Source organism: Lutra lutra, chromosome 3, assembly GCF_902655055.1.
Source record: "Lutra lutra chromosome 3, mLutLut1.2, whole genome shotgun sequence".
In the NCBI taxonomy this organism is placed as follows: domain Eukaryota; kingdom Metazoa; phylum Chordata; class Mammalia; order Carnivora; family Mustelidae; genus Lutra; species Lutra lutra.
In genome coordinates, this window is record NC_062280.1 from 105,011,983 (window position 1) to 105,024,575 (window position 12,593).

At 40.0% G+C, this 12,593-nt stretch overlaps 2 protein-coding genes across 2 annotated transcripts in view; one reads left to right on the forward strand and one right to left on the reverse strand.

The window, feature by feature from the left end:
• Positions 1–555: 555 nt before the first annotated feature.
• Positions 556–3,270, reverse strand: LOC125095586 (homeobox protein Hox-B4-like). Its single transcript, XM_047722037.1, has 2 exons — positions 2,947–3,270; positions 556–585 (listed from the first exon to the last, which is right to left on the reverse strand). The coding sequence occupies exons 1-2, from the start codon at positions 3,268–3,270 to the stop codon at positions 556–558; spliced, it is 354 nt and encodes a 117-aa protein (XP_047577993.1).
• The window catches only part of PTPN4 (protein tyrosine phosphatase non-receptor type 4), a 220,522-nt gene continuing 211,114 nt past the window's right edge, over positions 3,186–12,593 (forward strand). Inside the window, exon 1 of the mRNA XM_047722598.1 lies at positions 3,186–3,741. The gene's annotated coding sequence lies outside the window, so the exon portion shown is untranslated. The remainder of the gene's footprint in view (positions 3,742–12,593) is intronic.

Sequence of the window (12,593 nt, forward strand, 5' to 3'; positions counted from 1 at the left end):
TTATCAGAGAGAGAGAGATCGATCATGAGCAGAGGGAGGGGCAGAGTGAGAAGCAGGCTCCTCACTGAGTAAGGAGCCTGATGTGGGACTTGATTCCGCGACCCTGGCATCACAACCTAAGCCCAAGGCAGAGGCTTAACCGACTGAGCCACCCAGGCATCCCCAAGTCACATGTTTTTTAATATTTAAAATTCACAGTAGTCTGAGGTCTACCTAGCAAGTTGAGTCCAGATTTCCACTGGGGTTCTCCTCCCTAGATATCTCCATTGACATAAGCGTCATTCGTTTCTTCCAAAGGGATCCTCCCAAGTTGCTGATGGCAGCGCCACTCAGCCTCAGTGCCTGGTCAAACCTTATTCTCTGTTGCCTTGTGGCTGCCAAAGTTCACTGTCAAGGCCCAAGCAGCGACCTTGGCTGCACAGGCTAGAACAAATGCCTATTCCTTCTTGGCTGTGGCTACCCAGGGTTAGTAGAGGTCCAAATGTTAACCACACAGTGCAAAAAGACAAGTCCTCTCTTGCCAACAACCTCCAAGCATGGACACAATCCTTGCTCTTACTTTCCCAAAGTACAGCCAAGGGCAGGCTATAGACAAAGGGAAAAAAAAAATCACAGTCAATAGCAGTGTCTGCCAATATCTAGCAATGTTTGGGGCCATTTTTAAATTTTTATTTTTTGGAGGGGCCACTTTTAAATGAAAAGAAAAATCTTGCTAACCCTCAAATGTAAAATTAAATTAAATTGTCTCTTAATCATGTGTAAACATAAGACTAGGCATAAAGTCCTTACTCTCCCAGCTTTTCTACACTTATAAATTAGAAAAATTTTGCAAATTAGCAAAATTAAAAATTCAATTAATACTATGTATGTATTGTAGTAGATGATGTTGTTTTGCTGAAATTAAAATGTCCCTTGTGATGATAATATGGAACTCATTTCTACCATATGGGTTTTTAAGGGCATGCTTATAATCAATTTAATTATTCGACATTCTTCTCTGTTGAATTTCTGTGAAACTTTGGTTCAGTGTGCCATGAAGATGCTTGATCTTCACTTAGTCAGAATGCTGTCATTGCCACAAAAAGTATTCGATTTTTTTCTCATTTGCCCAAGAAAATTAAAGTTACGGTTCTTGGTGCCAAATGCAAAATCAAGTGGCAGTGTTTCATTACAAAGTGGTCATCAAAATGATCTAGAATAGGCATATATTAGTTTTGAAAGATATTAATTTAAAGAAAAACAAAAATTTACACATTTTTATAGTGAATTTGCAGTATATATGATTCCATTTATATGAAGAATCCAGAGAAGGCAAATCTATAAGGATAGAAAGTAAATTAGTGGTTGTCGGGCTGGGGGAGGAGGGAGTGGAGAGTGACTGCTAATGGGTAAGAGTTTCTTCTGGTAGTGATGTTCTGGAAGCTGCACAGCTTCGCAAATATACTAAAAAGCATTGAACTGTATGCTTTAAAAGGATGAATTTTATGGTATGTGAATTAGATATCAATTTTTTTGGGTGGTTGGGAGTGTTTATTTCCCCTCCCCCCAGATGAATGATGGCTGTGAGATAGTTTTATATCAATTTTTAAAAAGTGACTTCATAGTTTTCCTAAAGAACTGTAGATGGATATGAGGCTTACATGTATTTAAAGGGCTCATCCTGTGGAGTTTCCCAAAACAAAGCGTGTCCCCTCCAGCCTCTCTAATGTTGAGACTCCAGCTGTATTTGTATTACAAGTCAGATACGAAGATGATTGCCCTCAACCTTTACCAGGTAGTAGTGGTGATAAGACCCACACAGGGCTAAGTATCATGTATTTAAAAAGAAAGAAAGAAAGAAAGAAAGAAAGAAAGAAAGAAAGAAAGAAAGAAAGGGAGGGAGGTATATAAACCAAGAACTATAAATGTCAAAGGAGGAAGGAGTTCTTACTTATGGTGGAAGTCCCACATGATCTTTGGTTGGAGGATCCTGGATGTTAATAGGTGGAGATCCTGGATGTTGATAGGTGGAGATGGAGTGAAGAGCATTTTAGCAGGGGAAATAGTATGAACAAAGATATGGGAAATGGAGAGCTAGAGCCAGAAAGCATATTTATGGAAGGATGAATGAGCACTCGCTGGAACTAAGCTCTAGGAAGGAAAGTAAGTTAAAGAGGTAAAGCAAGAAGAATATGGACTGACAAGCTGTCTTTTTAAGATGGAAAAATTGAGAGGGCATGCGAAGGGGAAGATAGTAGAAATCTCTGTCTTTCACAGATTTGTATAAATTTGCAAGATTTCATCTTGTAAAAACCAGTCCCGATTAATTAAATATGCATTTTGTTGACTTGGAGCAAAAGTGATACTTGAAAGAACGCTTATATGAATTCGGCGCTGGTGGGGTACTAATGCTAAGAGCAAGGAAGAGCAAGAAAGGACCGGGCTACAGGAGTGGGCACTTGCAAAAAGAGGTGTGCTGGTCCTCAAATCCCTCCTCCTATCATTTCAGCTGGCATCACCCAGCCCGTAGGCATCAGTCTTATCACAATGAGTTTATAGCATCAGTAAAATACGAATGCACCTGACGTGGCAACACCAAATTCATATGCGTTATTAAAATGAATTAATTCAATTTTTAAAAGCACACCATTCTTGGCACACAGAAAGCACCCAGACCATTTGTTTTATAAAAGAACATTGTCCTTTGTTTTAGTGTCTATATTTAGGAGAGGAAATGATTCAAAACTGCATCCTAAAACCTGTATCCTCTATTAGCACTGAAGTTGGAACGACCTGGGGCCAAGAGGTCTGGTTTTCCCCTTTAAAACTTAGGTTTCTGCCCCTCCGTCGAGTCCCTTAGGTCAGTAGGTCCAGCAGGGGTCGCAGTTCAAGTAACCAATCGCTGCTGGGCCATGGGGCGGGGCCACAGCGCACCGCCCCTTCTCCAGCCCTTCCTTCCCAACCTACCCAGGTCCGGCCCCCATCGCACCTGCGTGTCCCCCCCGCGCCGGCTCTGGTGCAACCTCTTCGGCCGGCGCTAGCTGGGAGGATTTCGGCCTCGCCTCTCGCGAGATCGCCTCCAGTTGCGGCCGCCGCCGCTCCGGGCCGCTGAGTGGCGGCGTCTGCGCAGCCGCCATGTTCGGTTGCTATGCTGTGGCCTGGGAGACGGGGTGTGCTTGAGGGAGGAGGAGGAGACGGAGGAGGAGGAGGAGGAAGAGGAGGAGGACAAGGAGTGGATATACTGAGCTCCTCTTGCACTCTCACACACAAACGCTGCCCAGGATTACCCATCTGCTCACGCCGCGCTGCGCGCTTTTCCGCTCCTCGCGGCCCCCCCACATTGTTCTCTCAGGACTCCTGGGTCCCCAGGGGCTGAATTCGGGGCCTGGGCCGGGGATAGGAGAGACTTGGCTTTGGCCAGAGGGTCGGAGGTTTGGGGCCAGTCCCCCGCCCGGCGCCCCGGGGCTCCCCTCCCCCACGGCACTTTGGGGGGTGTGGATTATCTCATCCCCGCAGGGAGGTGGGAGAGCGCCCCGGCCGCCCGCCTCCCGCCCGCCTCCCCGGCGGCGCCGGCCCGCGGCAGCCCCGCAGTATGAGGTGGTGCTGGCCGCTCGGGGCCGTGGCGCGGCCGCTGCGGCGGCGGCTGCTCGGGGGGCGCTGAGGGAGCCCCCGGGAGCGGCGCGGCGGACGCGCTTCCCTCCGGCGCGCACGGGCTTCGAGGCTTTTCTTCTCCAGCCGAGGGGACGCGGCTGTGCTACGAAGGTAAGAGGCTCTGGGGTTCCGGCCGGCCTCTCGGCCCTGCGCGGTCCGCGGAGCTGTTACCTGGGTGTGGGAGGCGAGCCAGGTAGGGCTAGCCGGAGGCAACAAGGTTGATTTAAGAGAAGGAGAAAAATGATGTTTGTTCCCCCCGCCCCCCCTTTCTTTCCGGGACCTCAGCTCTCGCAGCACCTGGGGGTTATACTTGGAATATGGGTGAGCGAAGGGAGAGGGGATGGAATCGGTGCAGAGATGGAATGTGCCACTGGACTTAAAGTCTAGGTACGATTTTAGAATCTTCTGAGTTTTCCATTGTTGGTAGGATTCCTTTTTTTTTTTTTTTTTTTTTTTTAATTGGGTTGTATGAGTGCTTCTTACATATGCTGCCTGGGCAGATTGTCCGTACTATTGAAGTTTTAAGGCTCTTGTGATTCTACCAGTATATACTTGTATTTAGGAATCTGTAGTTGGGCCAAAAAAAGTTGAGATGTAGCTAAGTAGATGTATCGATGCATTTCCCAGGGTTTCCTTAAAATGGAACAGTTTACAGTTGCACAGATACATGTATTGGTGTATCTGCGAAATTTGGAGGGGGAGGCTTCTATGTCTAGGGTTGCCTCCTATAGTGACACCACTATGGACAAGAACGATTTTGTAGGATTTTTCAAGCGCTTGTTCCAGGGGAACCTGTATATCTTCAATATTCCAACTGCTTTTAAATCAGAGTTGGAGTAATATTAGGTTTATGTGACCAAATCTTGGGTCTGGTTGAAAACTACAGCTTAACACATGTTTATGGAGGGGGAGAAAAAAACCACCCAAAAGCCAATATATCCGACTTGTAAAAGATGATTTGAGTAAAAAGACTATGGAACAGTAAAAGCCCGGACATTTTTTTATCCTGATTTTGGAACTTTAACTTGTCAGAGAGAACGATTTTTCGTTTTTTTTAGGGGAGTAGGAACTGACCTTAAATAAATGATTGTTCAGAGTGTGCTTATTGAAATAGAGCTAGATATATCAATTAGATCTTGAATTTGATGAATATAAATTCAGCGAATTTTTTCGAAAGAGATTTTTCATAAGCCTAAGTTTGTATAGAACTTTACTGACTCACAGTAAGAGTGCAATCTTTTGTGGATCCCACCATTTTTTGTCAGAATAAGTTTATGCTCCAGTTACCACGGAATTTATTTTTATGTCTCTTTCTGTTTTTTTGTTTTGTTTTACTTTAATGACACACATATCTTTGTTAACTGTTTTTCACTGAAACATGCGCATGGTCCAATATTGTGTTCCTGAGTGGTTTGGTTTAATAAAAAAAAAAGCATGGTCTTTCAGGCCATGGAATATTTACGATTTAGCTAATCTGTTTTAAATATTTGGCAAGAGATTAAAAAAAGCCATCACTATTTTGTAGTTTTTTTTTTTTATTAATAGTAGGTTAAAGTTTATTAAGCTAGAAAATCACATGTTAACTGAAAAGTAGTAATGAAGAGGATATGACTTTCTTATTGCCTGTTTCCTATTCTGCTTAGCTTTGGGGCTGTGGGTTTCGAATTGTTTCAAACTCGTGTTTTTTTCTTACGTTCTGAGTATCTTTTAGGTTTTTAAACATAAAATATGTTTTTAAAATGTCCCTACTAACTTGGTTACTTTAAATTTGTGACACCCAATTTCTAATTTAGGCTAGGCATAAAACCAGCATTGATTGAAGACACTTGCTAAAAATACTTTCTGGGTCAGATGTACTTAGAGTGCAGCCTCAGGAAAATTCATTTGACCTATTCTAATGCAACCAATGTACACTTCATTATTACTGAAGGACTTTAAAAAATAATAGACTCTCACAAATTAGATTTCATCAGTTCAGGCATAGAAGCCTAATTTTTTTTTAATGTATAAAGTACTTTATGTAGGATAGTGATGAAGACTTTTTTTTTTTTAACTTTTTTCATTTAAAAAAAAAATGTGACCCACTCCGTAGAATATTGTTACTCTCTGATTGGTATATTCAGAATATTTTAGTTTTATCTAATAAAATTAGAGTTGTAAAGTAACAGTATAATATGCAGTGTTTCTCTTTAGCATTTATGTGAGTTGTTCTGAACTCTTTAAGGGGGATTGTTGGTCATGTTTTGAGTGAATTATCTTTAAGGACCAAGGTAAGAGAATGCCAGACAAATTTCAAGGAGACATTGAGGGGTCCTCCTCCCCTGCCCTTTGGGAGTTAATATGGTCAGTTTTAAGCAACAAGAAAGCTTTAAAAAAATATGTAGAAGTCTTGTTTGGTGGATGTCTAAACATGAACCTTTAAAAGTTCTTTAATTCTTTATTAGTTTTAGGTGTGTAAAATTGGTGATCTCATGAGAAATGGCAAGTCTCTAACTTGATGTGGCTAAATATGAGTTGTTGCTGCTACATAAAATTTAGTGTTGGCAGAAAATCACTGGCTACAAACTGAGTTGAATTTTGTTGTTTTTCTGTGTAATAGCATGCATAGTGTGAAGTTTTTTTGTGCTGTAGTCTAGATTTGTTAAATTTGTCCATTTACTAGATTAAGCTGTGAAACCTGGAAGGTTGGTTTAACATTCTGGAAATCTTTTTTATTACTATTTACTGGGAAAGTATTGTAAGAGGAAAGTGTTATTTCTTCATCTAATATTCAATTAGTAGTACAGGTGGTGAGAAGGAATGTAATGTAGAAGTACTGTAGAATCTTCTTTTCTGGTGTGGAAGTGCAGTATGTAGGGACAGTATAATTTCTTTCTTTTCCTTTGCATGATCAGTCAGTATAGTCATATTTAAAATAGGATGGGAAATAAGCAAGAAATTTATTACATTCTCTTCTACTTCATTCAAGGCATTTCCCTTTACTTTTGTTCTTCATTTCATTATTCCTGAGTAGCAACCCTGGAAGAAACATGCCAAGTATTTGAAAAAATTGATAGGGACAGATTGAAAATTAGATGCTGTGAAGTATCTTGAAGGGGAGATATTAATTGGGGTGTTCTTGTGTTTGTATCTTTTAATAAAGATGTTATTTGGGGATTAGAAAGAAAAAAGTATCCAAAGGGGAAGTGTTAATTGTCTGTTTCGTGCCTGACAGAGTAAAGGGGCTTTTCATGTTATCACACATAATCATCAAGTACACTTTGTGAGAGAAGTATTAATCCCTTGCTTCCTCCCCCCACCCCAATGGGGTCAAAGGGAAATTAAATAACTAGTCTAGGATCACACTACTAATAAGTAGATTAAAATGAGGTCTGTCTGACTCAAGCTTATTTTGTAGATTATACTATCCAATTAAACTTTCTACAGTGATGGAAATACTCTTTCTGCACTGTCAGGTATGGTAGCCATTAATCATGTGTGGCACAGATCACTTGAATGTGACTATCATGCCTGAGGAACTGTAAATTGTATTTAATTTTAACCAGTTTAAATTTAAATAACCAGATGTTGCTAGAAGCTATTAATATTGGTTAGCACAGCTTTAGATCTTGCTGCCTAGAAAATCTGAGTTTTAGTAGTGAATCTTCCACTGGTTTGTATATGACATTTAGACACCTTATTTAGTTCTTTTTTTTTTTTTTTAAGATTTTATTTATTTATTTGACAGAGATCACAGGTAGGCGGAGAGGCAGGCAGAGAGAGGAAGGGAAGCAGGCTCCCCACTGAGCAGAGAGCCTGATGTGGGGGCTCGATCCCAGGACCTCGTGATCATGATCTGAGCTGAAGGCAGAGGCTTTAACCCACTGAGCCACCCAGGCGCCCCTATTTAGTTCTTGAGCCTCAATTTAATCCGTTGTGAAAATGAAGAGGTTGTCACTATAAGATTATGTCCACCGTCCCTTCTTGCTCTAGAGTTCTGGGATTCTTATTAAGATGTACAGTAGTATTAAATATATCTGAAAGGACCCCTCTTCCCAAAATACTCACCCGTTATGTAAACATTTTTTTTTTAAAGATTTTATTTATTTATTTGACAGACAGAGATCACAAGTAGACAGAGAGGCAGGCAGAGAGAGAGAGAGGGGGAAGCAGGCTCCCTGCTGAGCAGAGAGCCCCATGCGGGACTCGATCCCAGGACCCTGAGATCATGACCTGAGACGAAGGCAGCGGCTTAACCCACTGAGCCACCCAGGCGCCCTGTAAACATTTTTGTTTGTTTAGTCAGTTTCCTTTGTAGAAGAGTATGTATAAAGCACAGGTAAAGAATGGTGGAATATTCCCCCTGCCCCCGTTATAAAACATTGTTTAACGAAAGACTACTTTTCCTTGGAACAAAGTTTGAATGTTTAAAGACCATATTTCAGCATGCTGCCTTCCCATTTAAGAATATATCTGTTACAATTCCTTGTTACTTATCAAATTAATTTCAAATTTATCGGCTTGGCCTTGAAGGCTTTCCAACTTCATCTCACTAACCTTTTTTCTCATTCTTAAAAAGAAAATATTCTTGTTTTTTCCTCACCCTTGTTTCCTCAGTTTAAACATTCCTGTCTTCAATCCATGTGTCTCCTTAAGTCTTCCTCAAAATTCACCTTTTTTTTCTGGAAAATGCTGCTTAATCCAGTTTATAATCATCAGTTTTGAATCCCAGTAGTAAGCACCCTGGTGTTAATATCTGATTGTTTACATGTTTGTTGAGTACATCCTTCTCAAGTTTTTACATGTTACCTATTCTATGTCCTTAATAAAATACTAAAAAATTTAAAATGGGAGTTGTTTTTTATTGTCACAGGAGTTCAGATCATTGCTCAGCAATTCTCCTTTAAAGAGTGGCTAATTTAAAGGAATCATAATGTTACAATATTCACCCTTAATCACCAGTCTGATATTTTTATTTCTTTCCAGACAATTGTCCATATTTTTACAAATACAGTTGTACGGTGGAGATATACTTTTGAGTTTAATATATTGGAGACATTGTGTAGTAGAAGCATTGTAGTGTAGGAAAAAGATGATAGATTTTGGAGTCATGTTGATGTAGGTTGGAATCTGGTCTCAAAAACTTTGGGCAAATTATATAGTCTTAAAGCCTCCTTTCTTGTCTGTGAAATTGGGATAATAATACTTGACCTTGAATTTTCATGAGTATTAGGATAATAAGTGAAAAGTATCTGGTACTTTTTAAATAGAAGAGATGATCAGTAAATGGTAGCTGACGTTTTTCTCATTTTTCCATTTCCATCACAATGAATATAAACAACTGCTTAGCAATTCAGATGATTTATCAATCAGGTGATTGCTTAAGTTTCCATTCTTAAAATCTGCAGTGAATCTCTCTGTGCTTAAAGTTTGTTTCCTCAGTTTAAAATCCTAAACTATTTGGATAATGGTCCAGTGGTATGAATATTTCTATGCTAGATTTTCTTTTATTTATTTATTTAAGATTTTATTTATTCATTTGACAGAGAGGAAGTGTACAAGTAGGGAGAGCAGCAGGCAGAGTGGGAGGGAGAAACCAGCTCTCTGCTGAGCCAGGAGCTTGGATGTGGGACTTGATCCTAGGACCCCTGGGATCACGACCTGAGCCGAAGGCAGCCTTAATGAAAAGAGCCACCCAGGTGTCCCTAGATTTTCTTTTAAAGAGAAATTTTAAAGAACAATGAGCATTTTTGTTTTGGGGGAAAATGCTAATTGATTATAAAATTTTACCTGGTTTTAATTTAATTTTACCTAAATGGTTTTAATTAATGTATTTTGGAAAATTTGGTTTATTGGGAAATGATATAGTAAACACTCATTTACCAACCTAATTCTGGGATGGTAACATATGTCAACAAATAATTACGATTCAGAGTGACAAGTGTAATAAGATCTGGGGGAAATGAGAAGTGGCATTTGAGTAGTGTCTTGGAGGATGGATTGGAATTGATCTGGGTAGAGAGAACAGCATGTACAAAAGGTCAGAAGTATGAAAGGATGCCTAGTGTGTTTGGAGAAATGCAAGTTGTCTTGTATATGTCGGCTCTGTCTGTGGGATGGGTCTTGATGTCTGTGTTCATGCATGTGGATGTTGATTACTTAGGAGTTGAAACCTTCTGAGGTCCTTGTTTGGGCTATGTGTGGAATTACAGTAAGAACTTTAGAACTGACCAACTGGTGTGTCAGGAGTGCCGTACCTATGCTCCAGAGAGCAAGGTACCCATCAACCTATTAGACCTGGGCATATTGGAACCCCTAGATGGTTTCCTTTGACCTTAATTAAACAGTCTTATCCCACTGTGCTAAAAAATATTTTCTTTGGTGCCAAGGTGAGAAAAGGAATGAGAAAAGCACTGTTTTACAGGCTCTAAGTGTTGGAAAGTTTATAGTACCCACTCAGCCTTGGCATTCCCACGTGTGATAAAAAAAAAAATATATAACCAATACCAGACCCTAAAATAAACACAAAGAAGGTCAGATTAAAGTCCCTCTTTTAACCTGCCTTTCTTCTCTTCCCTTTCCTCCCAGTAATTACTTTATTGTTTTGTGCGTGTATGTGAAATACATTTTTGGTGCTTCTGCATTGCTCTTCCCCTACACAAGTGTTTAGTCTGCCTCTTGGGAAATCAGAATTTACATTTGGAAGCAATTGTAGGTATTTAAATAATGGAATAAGATTAGATACAAGTTTTGAAAGGTAACTCTTAACTTCTAGATAATGATTTCATTGGAAGGAGATAAGGACGTGCAAAGATGAAGTTAGAAATGGCATAGTGAGACCGGTTAGGATGCTCTTGCAGTGGTCCAGGTGAGAGATTATGGTTGGAAATGGGGAATTGAAAATAAGGATGTGGGGCTAGAAGTGAAAACTAATTAGGCAGTTTCATTAGAATGGATATAAGAGAAAGAGGAAAAGATTTCTTCTTTGGGCAGCTGGAAAGGGAAAGCCAAATAATTTTTATTGAGTACATGTAGTGAGCCAGGTATTTTGCTAGGCACCAAGGGTGTCATGAGTTCTTACTGAATTTTTAAAAATTAATTTATTTTGAAATAATTTCAAGCCTTCAGAAAAGTTGCAAATCCAGCACAAAGAGCTCTGGAATTTCCTTCAACCAATTTTTTCCCCTTGAATTATTTTAATTAAAAATCTTTTCCTTGGGGTCTCCTGGGTGGCTTTGTGGGTTAAAGCCTCTGCCTTCAGCTCAGGTCATGATTGGGATTGAGCCCTGCATCAGGCTCTCTGCTCAGTAGGGAGCCTGCTTCCCCAGGGGGCGGGGGGGCCCTACTTGTTGATCTCTGTCAAATAAATAAATAAAATCTTAGAAAAAAATCTTTTCCTTAAATAATTTTTCTAAAATGTATATGTATATTGCATATATATTGTGTGTATACACAAGATAAGTGTGCAACATTCTTGTGTGTGACTCACTGTAGTGGGCTCAGGGAGGACTTTTCGTCCAGATGCCTTAGAAAGAACTTTAACATCATCTTTGACCCTTTCTTTCTGTATCTTACTAGATTCTCAAATTTTAGGGAAACTACCTAGTCATCTCATTTCTGGTCTCTCATTTTTATCCCTACTTCCAGTCATTTCAGAGAAATGTACCATTTTTTATCTCATTAGGCTGTTTGTGAACCATTTGAGAGCAAGTAGCACACATGATGCCCTTCACTCCTAAATAATCTAGTGTGTCTTTACCAAAACACGGATGGTCTTTTACATAATCAACAAATTAGAGAATCAACACTGGTGCAACACTACCTTCAAATCCCCAGATGCCATTCAAAATTTTCCTTTTATCCCAACAGTTTCTCTCTTTTCTTTTTGGTCTAAGATCCAGTTCAGGATCACACATCACATTTAATTATAATGTCTCTTCAGTCTTCTCAGTTTGAAACAGTTCCTCAGTATTTCTGTCTTTTATGACCTTGACTTTTTTTATTCTGTAAGATACCCCTTAACTTCGGTTCATCCAGTGTGGTTTGCTCGTGAGCAGACTAACTGCGTTGTTGGCAGGTATACCATAGAAATGATGTGCTAGGGGCTCCTGGGTGGCTCAGTGGGTTAAGCCTCTGCCTTTGGCTCTGGGTCATGATCTCAGGGTCCTGGGATTGAGCCCTGGGGCAGGCTCTCTGCTCCGCAGGGAGTCTGCTTCCCCCCCCCACCCCCGCCACCTGCCTTTCTGCCTACTTGTTATCTCTTTCTGTCAAATAAATTAATTAAAATCTTAAAAAAAAAAAAAAGAAATGATGTGCTGTTCTTAGTGTATCACTAGGATGCATACAGTATTGTCCCATCACTGTGATGTTTACCCTGAACACGTTATGTTCCTCTCTACTAGATTTTTACACTGTAAAGTCATCCTTTTTACTTTTGTAATTGGTAATTCTTTTGTGGGAAGAGCTCTAACGCTCCAAGAAAGCTTTTCTTCATCAAACCTCCATTCACCAGTCTTTGGGGCCACTGATGATGACTTCTGCCTGAATCAGCCATTACTATGAAGGTTGCCATCTGTATTTACTGGTTGATTTTCTACTGAAAACGCATGTCTTCCTTCTTCCCCATGCATTTATTTACCCATTCATTTAATTATATCAGTATGTACTCATGGATTTCTATTCCTTTTCAGTGTGTTTTATTGTTATTTTTGACTTTTTCTTTTTTTTATGTTTAAATTGTCCTAGATTTGGCTAGTGGGACCCCCTTCAGGAGGGCTCCTGAATCTTTTTGATATGTCCCCATCCTTTGAATCATTTCTTACTTTCTGGCATGAGATGTTCCAAACGCATTTTGTACTTTTTCTGTTCCAGCTCTGGAATCATGCATCTTCCCAAGAAATTCTGATTTCTTCTAGTAGAGGTGGTATCTGGAAACTGAGATTTTTATGCTTAAAGTGCTCATTAATGTGTTGGAGTATAATCAC

What these genes read in the sequence shown, in the direction of transcription:
- LOC125095586 (XM_047722037.1), bottom strand. Translation starts at nt 3,270, where the DNA reads ATGGGTAATCCTGGGCAGCGTTTGTGTGTGAGAGTGCAAGAGGAGCTC. An exon ending in GCGATGGGGGCCGGACCTGG is followed by an intron (nt 586 to 2,946) that starts GTAGGTTGGGAA and finishes CTTTGTCTATAG; the next exon opens with CCTGCCCTTGGCTGTACTTT.